General features: G+C 35.3%; 1 protein-coding gene across 1 annotated transcript; it reads right to left on the bottom strand.

The window, feature by feature from the left end:
* Positions 1-21,098: 21,098 nt before the first annotated feature.
* On the bottom strand, positions 21,099-21,578 carry LOC149197246 (DNA damage-repair/toleration protein DRT100-like). Its single transcript, XM_089408615.1, has one exon. The coding sequence runs from the start codon at positions 21,576-21,578 to the stop codon at positions 21,099-21,101; it is 480 nt and encodes a 159-aa protein (XP_089264741.1).
* Positions 21,579-23,116: the final 1,538 nt, after the last annotated feature.

Below are 23,116 nucleotides of genomic sequence, written 5' to 3'. Positions count from 1 at the left end.
AATCATTGTAGAGGCTTTTGGTCAGCCAAGCTTCCAATAGGAGTATCTTAGAGAAAGCTTGGACATTATTGTAACAAGCCTTGGCTTCTCCACTGTGCAAAGCTAATATATCTCTTTGAAGGAGCAGGGGTAGTGACTGTAATGTTCCGCTGTCGGAACTAGTGGTTGGTCATGGTTGTATTGTATGACTAGAACTTTCACTTCTTAATATAACAGAGCAAACACATTTCATGCATATGTCGTATTGTATTTCAACTATCTTGTTTACTTTAAATGATATAGGTATTTTCTTGCTTACACATGCATCTGTAGCTATTTTCCGTATATGTATGAATGAATCTTATTGAAACGTGTTGTTGGTTTAACCATCACTTTGGATTGCTAGCTTACTTGCCTTCCAATTTGTGATGCATCATTGCTCGCGTGTTCCCTTCTTAACTTCATGCTTTCACAGGTTTCCAGGGGTGTACTCACCTCACCCTTTGTGTGTTAGAACCATTCATGCACCTTCCTTGACTTGCTACATATGTCATACCCTTGCTACCAATAGGGACATCTTACTTGCCTCTACATGCAACTGCAGTCAAGGCGATACCATACGACCCACTGCTGGGACTCCTACATCAAATGGTTTGAGGTCTAGTTGGGACTTCTTACCGGGGAGATCCCTTGACATGTTGGCGGGTCCAGCATTGTCAACATTTTGGCACTAGAAGGAGGGCCAGATGACAAGCTAAGTCCTCACATTTGTTTTTAATCTTTTCATATCTATCATGACTAACTACAAAGTTTCTCTTCCGGGGTGTATGTCTTATTGAAATGACTTCATTATCTTGAAGAAGCTCTCAGATAACTTGTCACATAATACGTACGATGGTGGACGCTACATAGCCTTGGTCAGGCATGTGGTCGACGTTGTAGGCTCATGCGAAAGACATGGAATCTTTGAATAATACATGACGTGCATGTTGTTTGTCTACACACTTCAAGGTCACCCAATGCACTGGTGTTCCATGCTGCCTGAAAAATCTATTCATTCTCTTTCTCATCTGGTCGCAGAGATAGACCATGCTTTCAATCACTTTAACCACAAAGCACTCAACAAAGAAATTCTCGAATTATGAAAAGCACCTGATGAATCTGTTGAACAGTTTCACACACACTTTTGTAATCTTGCGTAGTGATTTCCCGAAGATGAAATTGATTGGGAATTTCCTGATGGAATATTTGAGTATCTTCTTCACATATCCGAAATTCCACTATTCTTGAAATCATCCGAACCCCGCATAACACACATCAGTGATGGATATGAGAAATCAAAAGTAGGCACAGTTGTTGTCACAAGCGACTGTCTGCCTTCAGCACATCAAACAGCCACCACCACAGGGTGATGTGGGAGATGATGCACCATTAGGGGAATTTTGAGGTCTAAAATGGGACTCCTAAGTAAATTATAAAATAATAGTGGAAATAATAAAATAAGAATACATTACCTCATCAAATTTTAGAGGGAAAAAAAGAAAAACTATTTTCTCAACTCATATTTTCAACTTATATCCTTATGGGTTAGCTCAAATTTCAAGTGGGAACACTCATTGGATGCATAATTTGATTCCTCATCCAAGGAGTACCCATGTTGCATACTTTCGATGGACCCTGCTACACAAAAAATTAGAAATACATGAAAAACATGATTGCAATAACGTTTTTTCATGTATTTCTCATTTTTCATGTAGCAGGGAACATCAAAAGTATGCAACATGCGTACTCCTTGGATGAGGAATTAAAATTTTGCATACAATGAGTACTCCTGCTCGAAATCTGAGTAAAACCTTAGGGAGATAAATTGAAAAAGTAGTTTTATTGTTTTAATATCTTTTTTATCTTTTTACCTTTTTACCCCAAAAATGTTGAATCGTACCCCATGGTTGACATCGTCATCTTGAATCCTATTGGTTCTTATAAATTTTATTTTGGTTGTAAATTTTTCTTAGGAGGCCCATTTTAGACCTCAAAAGTTCTATAATGACACATCTGTTGAACTGTCACATCCTCCCACCCCACTTGCTCTTGATATCTGCATAGTTTTAACTTGCAAGCCTATCGGTTGTCATGTGGATTCATTCCCTCAACCTCAGTCCCCACATTATGTTAATCCTCTAGACTGTATTGTCTTGTGTTCTTCCATTCCAGACCCCTCACCTATTGTGAACGAGGATCAAGTTGTTGATGTAGTTAGTGTTATGCAACCAACCTACACCATCATTCATTATGAGTGTGTGCAGGAATATAAATAATAGCCTGAGGTTAAGGATGACTCCCTTTCATACACACCTCACCCGCTCTATCTTGACATCCCTTGTGATTCTTCCACTGCTGATTTCCCCTGTGAAAACTCATTTCCAGATGTTTCTACTTCTGATCATTCATAGGACACGTTGGATGTCATTATTTCATTACATTATAGAGAGGACACATCTTCCTCTAAAAATATATCCAATCTGTCATTTGTCATTTTTGAAAACACAGAGGGTGAACATCCTTGCTTTACATCTACCCCTCTGAACAATTCATCAAATCATGAGGATGTTGTTAAACATGCAAAATTTTCTGATCATGATTGTTGTGATCTTTCTACTTCTTCACCCGATCAACATGTTGATTCACTCATTGTTAATCTATCTAAGCCACTAGTCTAGGATGATCTATTTGTCGATGAAGCCAAAACTCAGCAGAATATTAAGGCACTTCAACCTGAGTTGATGGTTATGTCTGGCCCTCACTGTCCTGAGGTTGGCTTCACTTTTGATCAGGAAATTATTGAAACAATCAAGTCTTCTCATCTCTCTCTCTTCTTTGCATTCAAGATCAATCTAACACTCAGATTTCACTTCCTCCACTCAAACTACACGATCCCATCGCTCATGCATTGGAGGAATCTTACACAGCAAGCACACTTGCACAATGTAAGTGGTCTACCTTTCTCATGTTTTCTTTCATGTCACAATTGAGAATGCATACACTCAACATATGCACGTAGTGTAGCACAACACCATGGCAAGTCTGCAGAGTGCATGTCATGCACTTTCACTCATTTTGGTTCTGTGGACACTTGTAAGCTCCGAGTGTATTTGTCTTCATCATTATATCTTTCATGTTTTCTATTTTACACAAGTGTGTTGTTCGCAAACCATGCCTTCACCAACATCGGTCGACCAATGTAACAGTGGTTGCATTGGAAGTATCACTTCATGTGAGACGATGCATGCACTGTTAGCTTAGGAGTAGGAGTAGTGTTTTCTTTTGAGTTGTTTTCTTGCATGCATGTTTTCTTCTTTCTTTGTGTGTTTTATTTCTTTCTTGTTTGTTTGGTTACTTGCTTTGGATACATATTTTCTTCTTCTTCTTTCTTTTCATTTTATTTTGTTTGCTTGTTTTTTTTTAGGTTATTTTCGCATGGAACGTTTGTGACTCTTGAAACAATATGGGTGAAGTACAAGAGGACTTGTACAACTATAATTACTTGGTTATCTATCATCCTACATCTTATGTAAGAACTTCTTGTCTTCAGTCCATGATACATCAATGGAAAATACATACTCTTTGAAGTGAAGCTTGGTGAAAACACAACTCTTGCATGCGAACTAGTATCACCTACTATAGTCAGTTGTTTTTGGGTTAATCCTTTTCAGCTCATTCAAGTAGAGTAAGGTGAGTGGGAAAACCTTATCAAGCACGTCAGAGGTATATACGAACTACTTCTCTAAAGGAGAAACCTCTTCTGCTCTCAACAAGAGGGGATCCCTCTTCCACCTCTAAAATGAATAAGTGCTATGCACGGTTATGAAAAAATGAAAAAATTAAAATGAACAAGGTGAAAGAAGAGAAAGGATTCCTATGCAGAGAGGCAACGCAAGTAAATCCGTTAGGGTATAGATTATGCATCGCTTGTCCTTGAAAACAATTAAATATCCCCTTTCAAGGAGCTGCCCTACACTCAACAAATTATGTGCTAGACCAGGAACATATAAAACATCATTAATGTGCTTTGGTTTTCCTTGCTTTGTCTTCACAACAATTGTTCCCTTATCTTCAGCTTCAACTCGCTTGTAATCTCCCAATAGTACATCAAATTTTGTAGATTCATCTATCTCTACAAATCCATCTTTTTTTCCTGTCATGTGATTGCTACAACCACTATCCATAAGCCACACCTCTTTGGAAACATTATTAGTTGTATTAGAAGCCAAGAATAAATTGCCAACCTCTTCTTTTTCTTCAGAAAAATTAGCTTCTTGTGTTTGTTTTTCCAAACAATTTCTTTCATAATGGCCAAAACTTTTACAACAAAAACATTGAACTTGGGATTTATTAAATATTTTACCTCTATCACTTTCATCATTACCTCTTCCTTTGTTGTATGCAAAAAAAAAAAATCTTCCTTGACCTCTACCACCTCTGTATGTTTGTCCTCTTCCTCTTCGTCTTCCAAAAGTGTTATGGCTTTCCTCATGAGAGGAACCACTTTTGTCTTTCAAAATGTTTCCTCTTGCTTGAAAAGCTTGCTCAATAGATTTTTCAGAAGATCTATTGATTCTTTTCTCATGAGATTGGAGAGACCCCATTAGCTCATTCATAGAAAACTGAGTTATATCCTTAGACTCCTCAATAGCAACAACAACCCCATCAAATTTTGCAGGCAAACTTCTTAAAATCTTCTCAACAATTTTTTGATCTTCTAAATCTTATCCATAAGAGCTAATTTCATTCACTATCCCCATAACTCTAGTGAGAAAATCTTGAATAAATTTAGAGTTTTGCATGCGAACAACACACACTTTACATATAAATCAACTCTCTTAACCTAGCTCTGATACCATGTTAAATCTAGCAAGAGCATGCATATGAAAACATAAACAAAACCAATGAACAAAAATAAGAGAAGTCTGATTCTCAATCCATGAGCTAAACTCTCATTGGAATCTCATATCTTCATAGGATCAATGAATACATTATTATATAGCCCACATATTTCTAATTTCATTATCCATTATCTGACTAATCTACTACCCCTAATAATTTGCTGAATGATAACTCACTACATCTATAAATTTTCTATCCTAATTCTGATAACTCAGAACACAAAATTTGTTGGCTAATTTGTCAGCAATTACATAGCGTTATTTTAAGCATTATCCTCAACAATAAAATCATATACACATAAACACACCGGGCTCAAAACATATGCACAAACATACACTTGGGTGCATTTCCCCCAAAAAGTGATTCTCAGCTCATTAGCCTAATTAATATGTTTTGAGTCACCACCCTAAGTTTTTCATGTACACGGTATTTAAAATACAAATATTGGGTAGGGTTTTAACATCCCCCCCGCCTCTTATTTATGCACTATCATTAGTGCATTATCTGTACACATATATTCATTAAGATTAAACAAAAATATGAGGGTATTCATTCCTCAATATATCTTCATGCTTCCATGCAGCATCCTCGAGACTAAAAAGGATCCATAAGACCTTTGACATGGAAATGGATCGATTCTAAATCACCTTAACCTTATTTTCTAAAATTCATACTAGTTGGATCTGGAAGTCTCCCTTGTGCTCCATCTAGACCATATTCCAACCAATTGTATTATTAGTATATGTGAATTGCTTTTTAAGTAATGAAATATGAAACACATTATGAATATGCATGGATGTTGACAATGTAATCCTATATGTGACTAGACCAATCCTCTCTAGGATCTCTAATGGTCCACAATATTTAGCTGACAACTTTGCATAACTACCCAATTTTAATGAAATTTTCTTTGTCTTCACTTTTAAGAAGTCATGATCACCAAATTTAAATTCCCTTTTAACCTATTCTTATGAGCATGGATTTTCTATCTATCATGGGAAGCCTTCAAATTTTGTTTAATTTTTACACTTGTTATTTTTTTTCCCTAAGAAAGTATGGAACGACAATGGCCATGTCCACAAGATTATCCTAATACATGGGTGTATTACATTTTCTACCATATAAGGCTTCAAATAGACTCACCTTCAAAGATCTTTGGTACCCATTATTGTAAGAGAGTTCCACCAAATGGAGGTAGTCTTCCCATTTCGATGGGGATAATTTTTTTCAAGAGAAAGGTTTGAGTAGGACATTTTATCGATTTAACTTGTTATTTAGCCCTGAAATATTAATAATAATATTTTATTAACAATTTATAGATAAATTTTTCTTTCTAAATTTATAATTTAAATCTAAAACAACATGTAATTTTAAAATTTTAAATGTAAATATTGAAATTTGGTTTAAGTGGTTTATCAATATTTATGTACTTTATGAATTTTTATTTTGAAATAATTAATAGGAAAAAACAATTTTATGAGAGAAAAAAATAGGGTTAAGCTTTTTCCATGTTTTTCGAAACAAAAAAACCATGGATCTTCATCTTATTTCTTTAAATAGTTTAACCTGAGTTTATAGAATAAAAATATTTTTCCCTAAACATCACCAAAATTTTATATAAATACATAAAATGCTTAAAAAATTGAATACTTTTCCAAAATCATTGTTATACATTCTATGATTTACATGTACATTTAGAAATAAATTTCCATCTTTAAACTTTTTCCTTATCTCTAATATGCCAATAATGATCAAGGCTACGCTTCTACATACTCATCAATATTGAACATTTGGACCGTTGCACATTGTGGATACTTCTCTTCTCTTTCCTCCTATCTCTCTTCTCTTATGCATTATGGATAAAGAAGGCTCTTAAGGAGGATTTGTTGATGTCGAGGATTATCTTTTCTTAGATAACTATTGGTGAGCTTTGACAGATGCATGATAAATTACACAAGTTGCGACATGATCATACATAATAAGTTCACACATATAATGTCCAACATCTATGAATTAGACACATGATATTTGGGAACATAATTCATCACCAATTGGTTGTAAAGCATAGACATTCCTCCCAGCCATAGGCCAAAGTACTCTAGAACTCTCAATAGCGGGTGACCTCGGAGTTGGGGCCTCACTCCACAGGGTTGAAGTCTCTCCTAGAGTCAATTTCATCATGCGTTCAATATTGATTCAATTATTATACTAGATGCCAACTTTAGAAACCTTCTGAGCCACAATGCCATATCCCTCACCTTACACAACCAAGAGAGTGCACCATTTCACTAACTCTATAGTCCATTACAATATCCCACTACTCCATCTTGGGATTGAAGTGCAAACTAATTAGCAAATTTCAAAAAATGGTAGCTTTAGGATTTTCAACTTCCATTGGAAGGCCCTCGGGCACTCCCTCAACCTTACGTTGGGAATTTATGCCCAACACTTTCCCTTCTACCTAATATTACCCCAAGAAACTAGGGAACTTTAGCCGTGGAACTTTAATAAGGTTTTCCATGTCTAGTTATGAGGTCATAGTGTTGGCTTCAATTAGACTCTTACCTTCGAATATGTATCCTAATCCCAATCCACTAGCCACAATTTCCCCAACATGTAACTTTCCTACTTAAATCAAGAACTTCACATAGTATATTTTACTCATAGATCAATTCCTCTGGTTACTCAAAGAAAATATGGGTTTATTTGGACAAGGTCAATGAGAGGGACAAGGAAATGACAACTCTTTGTTTGCATGTTTGAAACAATACTTGCCTTACAACCTCAATACTTCATCATCTCTTCTATCTTCATAATATAGGTTTTATATGTCTAACTAACTTATGGGATTTCATGTTGTGAAGACTTAGTCATGGGTTCCACTGCCCCATGAAATTCACCTTATGGAGCTCTATCCCTCCATTCTTGTCTCTAGCTTGATATGAAAAAACAATATTTTTATAACTCTTTATAGCATGTGCTTAGGGACATGGGCCTTAACTTTAGTTCTTCTTTGGCCTCAAAACACATAACATAGGCACATACGCCAAAAAAAGAACTTAAATTACCAACTAAATAGAGATATTCACAATATAATATGAGGTTATTATCGGTGTTACATTAAGAGAATATGACATGGCCCACTTGAAAGTGTCCCCAACAATTTAAGGATAAATAACATATTACGATGGAATAGTTTACCCAAGGGGATATAATCACAATCTTGTTATTCTTAAGAATCTGTTTGAAAATTATTATATGTCAGAGAATCCATACATGAAGGAAAACATTTACTACTAGCACATTGATTGATAGCTTCATCAATGAATGGGCTAATACAATTATCATTTTCGAAATCTTCGTTAACATCCCTACACTAAATAAAAACTTTAATCACACCTTATTTGCTTTAGGATATGATGGGATTTACGACCAATTTGGTCAAGGGAATTGAATAATAAAAAAATTATTAAGAAACTTTTCTAAATGTTCTTTCCTTCTTCATATCGATTAGTCAGAGCCTTCCCCAAGTAGGCTTATAGATATCATATGTCTTCATCTCATGTTTGATAAACCCAACATCAATGCCTAGAATTCGCTCATCGCTCCAAGTGAAAACAAAATGAAATTCCTTAAATAAGAAACAATCTACACTTATTAATATGTTTTCATTGTTAAGGCTTTGTGAGTTACGAATTTCCCAAGAAGACATATGGTCGAAACCTTGTGTTCATGTATAGCTCCCGACGTTGGAAAATGTGGTGTTAATTATAGAGCTTTTTTTTTGGATACGCACCTGGATATTAGGGTTGGTGGTTAGCAAGTAAGCCTGATGGTACCTAGGGAGACTGAAAGCTTGAGCACACCTTATTCCCTCATGCATAGATTGCCCTGGTAAGGTATTTAGTCCATGGCATTGTGGTGCCTAAATTGTTAAGAGACCAATGGATAGATTGCCTTGGTCAGGAATATAGTCCATGTCATTTCCATTCCTAAATTTTTTCATGGTTCATATAGTTGAGATCTTCCTTGTACTTGTATATGATGAATACCTACCTAGTTAAGAGGGAGTGTTGGAAAATGTAACTAGGTTCAGTTTTCATTTAATGTATTTGAGTCATATTATAATATCTTGTGAAAAGAACAAATAAAAGAGTTATAATTATTATTATTATTATTATTGTGACTTATTAAAGTAGGGGTTTCATGCTTGGGATACCATGTTTTAGGTCAAAGTCCCCATTAAGGAATTATACAATTTATTGTCAGTCAATAGAGTCATTGTACTTTTAAAGAGGCCCTTCTTGGGATTTTGAATCATCTAAAAATGTTAAGTATTGAGTCAAATGTAATTTATGTATCCTCCACATAAAGTTCGGCGTGGAAGAGATCAAGTCGGACTAAGGACACTAATTACACCTGACATGAAACTCATAAATACAAGCAACTCGAATTCATTTGGATCACTTCATCTCAAGCAAGTTTGATATCTCTAAGGAAGCTGGGAAGTGCAAAGTACGAATCTGGGAAGCGAAAGGAAGTGCGATTTGGGTGGAGTTTAAGGAGAAGAAGAAAAATAAAATTTTGGTGCATCTCTCTCTCTCTCTCTCTCTCTCTCTCTCTCTCTCTCTCTCTCTCTCTCTCTCTCTCTCTCTCTCTCTCTCTCTCTCTCTCTCTCTCTCTCTCTCTCTCTCTCTCTCTCTCTCTCTCTCTCTCTCTCTCTCTCTCTCTCTCTCTCTCTCTCTCTCTCTCTCTCTCTCTCTCTCTCTCTCTCTCTCTCTCTCTCTCTCTCTCTCTCTCTCTCTCTCTCTCTCTCTCTCTCTCTCTCTCTTTGTTTCAAGCCCTAGATTAGGAGATCAAAGTCTTTCAAATTTTGTTGATGTCGAAAGATGCCTGACGCTGAAAGATGCTATATAGTCGAAGTTGTTGGAAGAGAGGTCCAAGATTTGGGAGGCTGAATTGGTGTGGAGTGAAGGTTCAGTATTTGTCTAGGGTGAAGAGTCCCAAATAATACTATTGAAAGGAATAGAATTTTGACTGAGTTTTCCACTATAGGGGATTTTTCCCTGTTATAGTGCCTACATCTGGTGTCCATTGTTTTATTTTCTTTCGCTTTGGTAATTTTTTGATTAACTAAAAGATAAGATATAAATAATCGTAATAAAAAATCAAGAACATCACAAGTGATTATCAAGAATAAGAAAATCTTTCTGCCTTTTTGATTTTCTAACGTCCTTGAATCATTTCTACCTTTTTTGACATACATTTTGCATTCGATAGCTCTATGTCCAAATTCATTGCTTAGATAACAATAACCATAAAAATGATTTTTGTACGAAGTAAATGAATTCAACATTTTCTTTGTCTTACATTCTCCTTCAATATGTCCAGGTTCATAGCAAGAAAAACAGTTGATATCTGTCGAAGGAGAAAATAATATCCTTTTGAGATCTTCCAATTTTTCTCAATTTATCTCAAGTAGCAAGTGAAATTTTTCCAAATAACCATTTCTTCATATCATTCTTTCACTCTTGATGTTGCCTCTTTTTTTTTGTTTTCTTCTTTACAAATCTTGTTTTATCTACCTTCTTGTTATGCAGGTATATTTAGTGCTACCTCATTATCCTTTATGGTTGCATTTTTTTGAGTTCTTTATGGAGAGAACCTCCTCTTCTAGTTGAATATATCTCAGACTCTAATCTTTCACATTGTACCTCTTTCTCCATTAGCTTTCTAGTCATCATCCTTTCTATTCTCCTTGCCTCTTCAATTTGTGTCTTCACATTAACAATTTATTCCTTGTACTCATGCTCTCTCTCATCACATATCTGCATAAGTTTATTCAAGTCTTTGGTTTTATTCTTCAATCTTTCTATTTGAGTCAAGGCTATGCCAAGATTAGCTTGTTATTCAACTATATTTTCTTCTTGGAAATCAGGTCGATTCACACTAGCATAGACCTCATTTGACTGAACACTTTCCTTTTTATAGAGATTTTTCTTATTCTTCTTTCTCTTCTCTTTTTCTGTATTAGCGCTACTAGTCTCTCCTTCATGAATGAGCTGGAACCTATCCCATATTTCTTTAGAAGAATTTAAATCTATTATTGTATCAAGATCGTTATTATGAATATTATTATAATTAACACATTTTTCCTTAGCATTCCACTATTTCTCTTGCGCAGAGGGAGAGTCTTTATAGTAATCATCACATAATAGTTTCCGTACACCAAGTCCATAACATTTCAGTTCATATTTTACTTATCTCTGCATTCATGAAAGTGTGTTTCACTTAGCACATGTCCACCTTGATAATCCATGACTTCACCAAATCTACCTTCAACATGTTAGGCTTACAGATAAGGAACCGACTGTAATACCAATTGATGAAAACTTGAATAAAATGATATGGGGGTTGAATCAACTTAGTACATTCATTGACATTAATTTGATTTGCTTTAAGCACATTAACTAAAGCAATAAATGAGCAGGTTGAAATATAATGACTAACATGTTTAATATGCAAACAACAAATAATAAGTAAACCAAAAACATCACATAAATACATAATAACAACACATATGGACACTAGATATAAGTGGAAACCCATAAGGGGAGAAAACCATGAGTTTTTTATTGTTGTGATGCAAAGGCAAGCTCCTACACCCTTACTACATTTGATTTTCTTTAGGCTCCAACCTGTAGGAGACTTCTACCTGAACTATTTTGCAAGCTACAACATGCATGGAATATCCAACTCCCATATGTTTATGTGGGATACAAACTACAAGAGGCTCCTACCTCAACAGGCTCCATCCTGATATTTCTTAAGCAACAATTTTAAAGGAGACCATAATCCTTATTATGAATATTATTATACATAACACATTTTTCCTTAGCATTCCACTGTTTCTCTTGTGCAGAGGGAGAGTCTTTATAGTAATCATCACATAATAGTTTCCATACACTAGGTCCATAACATATCAGTTCATATTTTACTTATCTCTGCATTCATGAAAGTGTGTTTCACTTAGCACTTGTCCACCTTGATAATCCATGACTTCACCAAATCTACCTTCAACATGTTAGGCTTACAGATAAGGAATGGACTGTAGTACCAATTGATGAAAACTTGAATAAAATGATATGGGGGTTGAATCAACTTAGTACATTCATTGACATTAATTTTATTTGCTTTAAGCTCATTAACTAAAGCAATAAACGAGCAGATTGAAATATAATCACTAACATATTTAATATGCAAACAAAAAATAATAAGTAAACCAAAAACATCACATAAATACATAGTAACAACACATATGGAAACTAGATATAAGTGGAAACCCATAAAGGGATAAAACCATGAGTTTTTTATTGTTGTGATGCAAAGGCAAGCTCCTACACCCTTACTACATTTGATTTTCTTTAGGCTCCAATCTATAGGAGACTTCTACCTCAACTTTTCTGAAAGCTACAACATGCATGGAATATCCAACTCCCATATGTTTTATGCAGGATACAAACCACAAGAGGCTCCTACCTCAATAGGCTCCAGCCTGATATTTCTTAAGCAACAACTTTAAAGGAGACCATAATCCCCTCATACAAAATGAAACGAATATGTTGGTTTACCTGGTCATCAATTCTACATATCTCCTTCTTTATTACTTCCTCTTATCCCATCCAAATATATTTCACATCAGTTTCATGTGTGCCAGGTAACCCCACTCAAGTGATGGTAGCATATGGATCCCAGTCTTGGCTAGACAATTGGAGAATAAGGGAGGAGATGGTCTTACAAAATTAAGATAATATTAAAAATATTATTAGTGCCAAATTTAAGGAAGAATTGTGAGTAAATAAAGAGTTGGAGGGAAAAAGGAAACTACAATACTATAAGGAGGTGATCAACCCCAATCTCTAAAACCAAAGTTATCTCTTTGTCTTGACTATTGTTAAGAATAAAGTAAACTTTTCCAAGATTAGAGTTACATTTCACAAGCTTCATATTGACTAGGTGTTGCTTGATTCCTAAAACACCATGGGAAGGTGATTTTTTTTTTTTGCTTAGATTCTCCATCTTATAGTCACTTTCTCTATAATTTTAAGAATATTTGTCATATTACCAACCTTTTTGATTTTTTAACTCAACAAAAGATAATTTATGGGCCTACTTTGATGGATTATACAACTTTCCCCTTCCATGGGAGGTGTTGGTGGAAGACTATATTTCTCTATCACAATATTTCTTTTTCTCATGTAGTATTGGAAACTCCACAAATAATTATGTAATTTTTTTGAACTAAAGCTCTTTTTGCAACTTGTTGAGCATCTACATATTTCTAAGATCTATGTCTATGAAGAATCCATGAACGTAATAAATTTGTCTTAAAGGAAAACTAGTTTGAAGAATCCCAAATTTATGCCCAAATATCATAACATTTTGATCAAATCAAGTAAATTTACTTATTCATCTTTCTCATATCTTACTTATTTATCTTTCTCATATCTATATTTTTTGTAACAAAAGTAAGAAATTGATGATCTTTCCAAAAAAAAATAACACTCGCTTATGGTGAGTGAAAAATGCAAGAGTTTAATAAAGTTATTCACAAGTTTCTCCCTGTGGGCATAACTAAATATACATAGCAACATCTTCTTATTTTTTTTAAGAGTATGAGTTTTGGAATATGTTTATAGCTTTTCATGGATAGATCATAGCTTTAGAGTAAAGCAATATTTTTTATGATGGATTCAGAATACAATAATATATGTAGTTATCTCAACACTTTATATATATATATATATATATATATATATATATATATATAATATATATATATATATATATAATATATATATATATATATATATATATATATATATATATATATATATATATATATATATTATATATATATATATATATATATATATATATATATATCTATATATATATTAATTTGCTATATCTCATTATTTTTTATAGTCCCTTTTTTTTAGTTTGTCTTTAATAACTAAATATAGGAATAAGATAAATTTGTATCTACTGAATAAGTATTATTCTCTATAAATAGCTCCCATGCCCAAAATATCAAATAAAATTTAAATGAATAATCACCATCATAAAATCTAAACGCTACAAAAAGCAGCCGCTTAATATTTTCATACCCAGGGAAACGAAATAGTATTTGCTTAAAATACACATTATTTTAATTAATAAAATATCAGAATAAAATAAACGAAAACATTCCCTAAATTCAAAACAAGATCGCTGTGATAATGGCAGCCTTATTTAGTAATGAATCTCATTATACAATCTCAAATTTTGGCATGCAGACTAATCCATGCGCCCTTCAAGTTGAACGACAAGGAGGAAGAAGCGAACCACAGAGACAAGCATTGTGGCTGTATGTAGAAGCAGGGAATGAATCCAATGGTTCCCCTCATGGAATCATGCCACACAGACGGTTGAAGCTCAAATTCAACTCACTCAGACCCTTCAGTTGGACCATCTTCTTCGGAATGGTTCCCTTTAGTTGATTATTTGACAGATCAAGGAATTCGAGATTTGGCATATCACACAACGATTCGGGTATGCTACCAGTAAGCTTATTATTTTAAATGTGAAGAAAATCCAGGCTTGAATTCCCACCAAAATAATTGGGTAGTTGGCCTGTGAAATTGTTGAACGATAACTGCAACGAGTGGAGTTTTAGATGATTGCGTAAGCAGTCCGGGATGTCACCGGATAGGCTATTTTTGTTCAGAACTGTTGGAATTTAATTCCAACTGCAACATAAACAGCTGGATAGAAATCCGATTTGCTGTAGATATTCCAGACTGTTGGATGCCTCAAAGTCGTGCTTGATATTTTTCACATTACTATGCATTAAATTTTCAGAATTAAATTCCCCTGTAACAGTCGACTTCATTTCTTCAAAAAGGAATCACCGCTTGCTGCATCCAATACGCAGATAAGCTTTAGAAGATATTTTTATTATCTTATTGTTTAAAGTCAAATATGTTTTTAACATATAAATGTAATGAACAGCAGTTCTTTTTTATGTTAGAAGAATGTTAGAGAGTTTTTTTTTGTAACGCATAGCAGTGCTGAAACTGTAATTTTCTGAGATAGTGAAAAATTGGTTTGTGGAACTAAAGCGTTCCTGTTGTAATCCCTCTGTCAAGAGGAATATGCTCTTCAGCATAGTCTCTTGTGAAAATCCCTCTATGTAAGGAAGATGTTTTTGTAACAGTTGGTTTATTGTTAATGAATACAAGTTTTTTTTGTGTGTTGTTGAAACACTGTAAGCAGAAAATAGTTTCTCGGCATCAAAACAGAGTGTTGTTGAAACACCAATTTCAGCGTTGCTAAAACACCGTTACTGAAACACTGCATTCAGAAATTGACGAAACTGCGTCGCTGAAACACCGTATTCTGCAAACTATTTTTTTTTTGCTGTGTTAAAACAGAGTATTGTTCTGTTTTGTTCAGTTTTGTTCGAAATTATCATAAATTTCCATCATGGTATCAGAGCTGGTCTAGGCACTCAGTGAGTCAAAAACAGAGTTTTTTTTTCACTATAGGAGCTGTAAGAAGCTTATTGAGAATATTTTCTCCAGCAGAGAAAGATTTTTTCTTGTTTTTAATTATACAATCAGTATCTCTTCTTTACTTATACAGGTTAAGATGGCAGATGTTGGAACTGGTTTGACAAATTCCCAACTGCCACAGTTTAATGGGAAAAATCACAGTTATTGGTCCATAACAATGAAAGCATTGTTTGCTTCTCAAGGAATATGGGAGCTGGTTGAAACTAGCTATGCTGAACCTGCAGATGCAACAGCATTGGCTGCTTTGACAGTAGCAGAAAGAGACCAGTTGAAGAGTGACAGGAAGAAGGATGCCAAAGCCCTCTTTTTTCTCTTCCAATCAGTACATGAAAGTGTTTTTCCACGGATTGCAGCAGCAACAAAATCCAAGGAGGCATGGGATATTCTCAAAACTGCCTATCAAGGCATGGAGAAGGTGAAGACTGCAAAGTTGCAGATGTTGAGGAGAGACTTTGAAACACTCAGCATGAAGGAATCTGATACAATAGATTCATTCTTCACTCAGGTTATTGGGTTGATAACCCAGATAAGGTCTCATGATGAGATTCTTGAATAAAGAAGGATTGTAGAGAAGATCTTAAGAAGTTTACCCTCAATGTTTGAAGCTATTATGGTAGCAATAGAAGAAACAAAGGATCTCTCACAGTTCACAGTAGATGAACTGAGTTCTTCTCTTATGTCTCATGAACACAGACTGAGTAGAGGAACAGATTCCTCTTTTGAGCAAGCATTCAAGACTCAGATGTCTTTTGGCCAAGAAAAAGGTCGAGGCAGAGCAAATAACAGAGGTCGTGGAAGAAGCCAAAACAAAGGCAGAAATAATCCTGCAAGAACAAGCGGAAGGAGCTGCAATCAGAACCAAGATGAAGGTTCAAGCAAACAGCAAGCTCATGGACAAAGGTATGACAAATCCCAAGTCCAATGTCATTATTGTAAGAAATATGGGCACTATGCCAACGAATGTAGAAAAAAACAAAATGACATGAATAGTAGGCAGAATGCTAATTTTGCAAATGAAGAAGATAAGAATCCAAAGATTGTGTTGTTAACATGTAACATTGCACAAGACAAACAAGAAGATTTTTGGTTCTTAGACTCAAGTTGTAGTAATCACATGACTGGAAATATTGCAATGTTTGCCAATCTAGATGAAAGTGTGAAATCTGAGGTAACAACGGGAACTGATAGTAAGATATCTGTCAAGGGTAAGGGAGGAGTCAGTGTCTGAGCAAGAAATGGAGAACAGATGATTGTCCCAGAGGTATACTATGTACCTGGTCTGAAATGTAATCTTTTGAGCATTGGACAGCTCATTGTCAAAGGTTACAATGTGTTCTTCAAAGATGATATGTGTACAATCAGAGACATACCTCCAAGTAAGAAGATCATTGCACAGGCGCAGATGACCAGCAATAGAGTGTTTCCTCTCAAACTCAGGGCAGATTTGAAGGAAGGAAGAACTATTGCAGCTGTAACACAAGAAGTCTTTCAAGAACAAGTGAAAGATGAGAATTGGTTGTGGCACTTGAGATTTGGACATATCAATTTTGGAGGCTTGAATCTATTGCACAGAAAGGGAATGGTAAAGGGATTGCCATTGATCGAGAAACCAGACAGCCTTTGTGAAGGCTGCATCTTGGGCAAGAAACACAAGGAAAGCTTTCGAGCAGGAAAGAGTATAAGGGTAAAAGCACCCTTGGAAATTGTTCACTCTGATGTGTGTGGACCGATGCAAATACCATCATTTGCCGAAAATAAATATGTTTTAACTTTCATTGATGATTACACCAGAAAGACATGGGTGTATATGCTGAAATAGAAGAGTGAAGTGTTTAAGAAATTCCGCCACTTCAAAACTCTTGTTGAGAAGCAGTGTGGGCATTATATCAAAGTGCTCAGAACAGATAGAGGAGGAGAGTACATCTCCAAAGACTTTCTACATTTTTGCAGAGAGAATGGCATACAAAAGCAGTTCACCGCGAGGTATACACCTCAGCAAAATGGTGTTGCCGAAAGGAATAATATGACCATTCTTGACATGGTCAGAAGTATGCTGAAGGCAAAACACTTGCGGCATGAGTATTGGGCAGAAGCTGTCACTTGCGCAGTTTACATCTTGAATAGATTCCCAACTAAAGCTGTCATGAACAAAATACCAGAAGAAGCATGGAGTGGTCAAAAGCAAACTGTCACTCACATGAGAGTATTCGGTTGTGTAGCATATGCACATGTACCGGATCAGCTAAGGAAGAAGCTTGACAGTAAGGGGGAGAAGTGTGTCTTTATTGGCTATTGTGATGAGTCAAAAGCATACAAACTCTATAATCCATCCACCAAGAAATTGATAGTAAGAAGAGATGTGCAGTTCATTGAAGATGAAGCTTGGGATGGAAGCTTAGAGAAGACAGTGAATGTGAAGACAATTGTGTCTCACGAAGAAGAAGAGGAAGGGACAGCAGCAAATAATCCTTCCTTGGTGGCTCCTCCTCCACCACAGCAAGTACAAAAAACCACACCACAAGATGGAATTCAAACAGCCTTGAGAAGTCAAGGAAGTGCTTCTCCAAGCACACCACAGGGATCAGTAATACCCTCAAGTTCGGATGGAACTCCAAGCACACCAAGAAGACCAAGATTCAGAAATTTGAATGAGATTTATGAGCAAGAAGAGGTAAGTAACAATACCGGTCTGAATTCATTATTCGCTTTATATTATCATGTTGATGACCCAGTTCATTTTGAAGATGTTGTAAATGAAGATAAATGGATTGAAGCAATGAATGAAGAAATTGGTGCAATTGAGAAGAGTAAAACATGGGAGTTAGTGGACCTCCCTGAAGGCAAAGATGCCATTGGAGTTAAGTGGGTCTATAAGACCAAAAGCAATGCTGAAGGCAAGATTGACAGGCATAAAGCAAGACTTGTTGTGGAAGGCTAAAAGCAGCAACAAGGCAAAGACTATGATGAAACCTTTGCACCAGTAGCAAGGATGGAAACAGTCAGAACAGTGTTGTCTATTGCGGCACAACACAAATGGAAGATTTATCAGATGGATGTTAAATCTGCATTCCTGAATGGAGTGTTAAAAGAAGAGGTTTATGTTGAACAACCTCCAGGTTATGAAGTTGAAGGCCAAGAGCATAAAGTCTGCAAACTGAAGAAGGCTCTTTATGGGCTGAAGCAAGCTCCAAGAGCATGGTACAACAAAATAGATGCTTATCTGATTAAGAATGGGTTTGATAAGTGTGATGGTGAACCCACACTCTACATAAAGGAGAATGAAGGTAAGATTCTTATTGTTGTTTTATATGTAGATGATTTGATTTTTACTAGCAATGATGCTTCTCTCATTGTTGATTTTAAAGCAGTCATGAAAAGTGAATTTGAAATGACTGACTTGGGCTTCTTAAGATATTTTCTTAGAATTGAAGTAGACCAAAGAGAAAATGGTGTTTTCATTTCTCAAGTTAAATAAGTAGAAGCAGTGTTGAAGAGATTTAACATGCAGAACAACAAGGCAGCTGTGACTCCAATAGTAATGGGGTTGAAATTGACCAAAGAAGATAGCAGCAAGGATTTTGATCCAAAATTGTGCAAGAGCATAGTTGGCAGCCTTATGTACTTGACTGCAACTAGGCCGGACATTATGCACGCTGTGAATTTAATCTCCAGATTTATGAAAAGACCGAAAGAGAATCATTGGCAGGCAGCGAAGAGGATTCTAAGGTATGTGAATGGAATGAAGGGGTTTGGTATTTTATACTCCTCTTCCGAAAGTTTCATGTTGACAGGTTATACTGGCAATGATTGGACTGGAAGTGTTGATGATAGGAAAAGCACATCGAGATATGTGTTTCATATGGGATCGGGAGCCATCTCATGGGCTTCCAAGAAGCAGCCAGTTGTGTCTTTGTTAACAGCAGAGGCAAAGTATGTGGCAGCAATAGCAGCAGCATGCCAAGCAATGTGGCTGAGAAGAGTTCTCAGAGATTTGTGTCATGAACAAGAATAGGGCACAACCATTTACTGTGACAATAGCTCAGCAATAGCATTGTCTAAAAACTTTGTTTTTCATAAAAGGACAAAACACATAGACACCAAATTTCACTTCATACGTGAATTGGTTAACAATGGTGAGATTGTTTTGCAGCACTGTAGAACAGAGGATCAGTTAGCTGACATCTTGACAAAACCATTGGGAAAGAAAAGTTTTTATCATTTCAGGAAATGCCTAGGTATGCAGAAAAACCCAGCAGTTGAAATTAAGGGGGAGTGTTGGAATTTAATTCCAACTGCAACATAAACAGCTGGACAGAAATCCAATTTGCTGTAGATATTCCAGACTGTTGGATGCCTCAAAGTCGTGCTTGATATTTTGCACATTATTGTGCATTAAATTTTCAGAATTAAAGTCCCCTGTAACAGTCGACTTCATTTCTTCAAAAAGGCATCACTGCTTGCTGCATTCAATACGCAGATAAGCTTTAGAAGATATTTTTATTATCTTATTGTTTAAAGTCAAATATGTTTTTAACATATAAATGTAATGAACTTTTTTATGTTAGAAGAATGTTAGAGAGTTTTTTTTGTAACGTACAGCAGTGCTGAAACTGTAATTTTCTGAGATAGTGAAAAATTGGTTTGTGGAACTGAAGCATTCTTGTTGTAATCCCTCTGTCAAGAGGAAGATGTTCTTCAGCATAATCTCTTGTGAAAATCCCTCTATGTAAGGAAGATTTTTTTGTAACAATTGGTTTATTTTTAATGAATACAAGTTTTTTTGTGTGTTGCTGAAACACCGTAAGCAGAAAATAGTTTCTCGGCATCAAAACAGAGCGTTGTTGAAACACCAGTTTCAGCGTTGTTGAAACACCAGTTTAAGCGTTGCTGAAACACCGTTGCTGAAACACTGCATTCAACAATTGACGAAATTGTGTTGCTAAAACACCGTATTCCGCAAACGATTTTTTTTTTCCGTTGTGTTAAAACAGAGTATTGTTCTATTTTGTTCATTTTTGTTCGAAATTATCAGAAATTTCCATCAAGAAAAAGGGCTTGAAGCTAGGAGGACTTGGGAATACTGGGGATACTACTGGTGAGTTTGTTTTGGGACAGATCAATGGTTATAAGAGATGTTAACTTCGTTAAGGACGCTGGAATAGAACTTGTCAATAGATTTTGATCCAAAGCCAATTTATAAAAATTAGCACTCAACAAACCCAATGATTCTGGAATTCTTCCACTCAAACGATTGTTACTTGCCAACAGCTCTGCAAGCATTGACATATTTCCTAACGAGGATGGAATCTTACCCGTCAGTAAATTATTTTGTATGTGTAGCGTTGTTAGCTACTTCAGATTTCCCATGGAGTCCGGAAGGGGACCCGAGAGCATATTGTTGTTCATGGTCAACACGGACAGGAGTCTTAGATTTCCAATGCTTGATGGAATGAAACCAGAGAGCCGATTCGAATCCAAGTACAAAGAAGTTAAATTCCGTAGATTTCCAATGGATTCCGGAATAGGACCGGCAATCAAGTTTCCAGTGAGAGACAGTGACTATAAACTGAGCAGTTGGCTAATGTCAGAAGGAACAGAACCGGTGAGTTTGTTGTTATCTTGAGTAAGATGGTTGAAGGGTGAAAGGCGAGAAATAGAAGCTGAAATTATTCCACCTATATTTTTCCACCTCATAAGGGTAAAGGCGCGAAGGTATGACAGGTTCCCGATGGATTCTGATATGCTTCCACTCATGTAAACGTTAGTGTTGCCTGCGCCCATGGGATCCCCATCAAGAATGAGGCTCACCACCCAACCGCCATTGTTATTGCAGGACACGCCCTTCCATTTGCAGCAATCATTTCCCGTCCATGATTTAAGAGCTCCGCTCGGATCCTCCACGATACCGACTTTGAAAGCAAATAAAGCAACACGGTTTTGTTCTACACATTGTTCTATCTTCTGTCCATGGCATGAGTTTAAGGACATCAGTAGTAACACAGAAATGAATGCTAAGATTTCTGACCTGGGTTTCTCCATTGCGAAGCCAAGGAAATTGCAGAGGGTAATTAGAAACTTCTAGGCCCTAAGCATGAACTTTATGAAACCCACATTGCAGGAGAATCGAATCGTGTCGGTATTTAAATGATGAACGTGCTTTGTATGTTAGGGTTTCATCTTTGTATTTTAGGGTTTCGGATACAAACTAGTCATCGGTCAGCTTTGGTTATCAAAGAATGTGAAAATCCGGAAAACAAAAATGCCAAAAAGGATCGTACAAGTGTTTTAGGGTTTTGTGCCAAGTTGGAATTTGGTTATTCAATTTTTACCCGGGAGTGCTGGTTTGAAGCTAAAATTTTCACAATTCTCAAAATCATAATGAAATTGTAACCTATTTAAATTACACACTTTAAGAACATTTTTTTTCGCTGGAAAAAGCAATTACCCATCCCTTCGACTCATCATTTCGTATAAACTTACGACGTGATTTTCATTGGAAATTTAGTAATTTAATCTCTTGACTTATCATTTTTTTAACCATGAGATTTTCACTGGAAATTTAATAATTTAATGTTTTGACTAATCGTTTTTTTAATATTTATTTGACATGATTTGCATTGGAAATTTAATATTTAAAGCATTTTCTGAACTTTACGTTTCAAATTCCAATTCTATAGTATAGATGTTGTATTAAAGCATTTTCTAGACTTTATGTCTGAAATTCGGTAGTGTAGATGTCGTGCATTTACTAGTCGAAGCCATTCTTTATCACTTTATATTTTTGTTTCACAGTGATATATGTTATTTAAGTCACCTGGGTATTGCACTCGCCTAGGCCACACCATCCCTTAAAATTACTAGCTTTTTTCTCAAGGAATTTCGAATGGGTGAGATCCACATCAAGGAGACTTAAAATTACACCCCATCACCCTCTATACCCAGGTGGACAATTTAATTGTAAATTTTATTATTTAAATTATTTTTTAAACTTATATTCTAAACAAAAATAATAAAAAAATTTAACAACTATAATATATTTTATGGTTGTTTCTACTTTTCATTTGATGATAAATTTTCCCAATATTTAAAAATATATTTTAATCAACACATTTAAATTACATAATATTTTATTGTTTTATTTTAATATATTTAAACATCTTATATTTATAAAAAAAATATATTCCAATTTAAATTTTAAACTACAAAGACTAATTTAGAATTTAACATGTATTCAAATCTTTGACTGTGACAAATTTTCTTACCTCTTATGTTGATTTATGCACCACGATATTCTAAAGGTATATTGTAGATTATGTTTTTTCTTTGTATTATGCAATATTAAATATTTATTTATCCACCACCATGATCTGTGTACCATCACTATTTTTCAATGTATAGGGAGATTTTTTTTGAAAGGGAAGGTTCAAATAGGGCATTTTAAATTCCAGTTGAGGAATAACACATGTAATGTCCTTGTCCCGTGTCGACATTAACTATAACACTCATAGCCCACGCTAGGACATTTCCATCCTTTTTTGGTGCAACCACATCCAATAACCCTTTAAAAATTGGTATGG

This window comes from Pinus tabuliformis, chromosome 2_2, assembly GCF_031772625.1.
Source record: "Pinus tabuliformis cultivar Carrire ecotype Pingquan chromosome 2_2, CPIR1, whole genome shotgun sequence".
Classification (NCBI taxonomy): Eukaryota; Viridiplantae; Streptophyta; class Pinopsida; order Pinales; family Pinaceae; genus Pinus; species Pinus tabuliformis.
This window is presented reverse-complemented; position numbering and strand designations above follow the sequence as displayed.

Excerpts from the sequence above, each read along its gene's own strand:
- LOC149197246 (XM_089408615.1), bottom strand. The coding sequence starts at position 21,578 with ATGGAGAAACCCAGGTCAGAAATCTTAGCATTCATTTCTGTGTTACTA.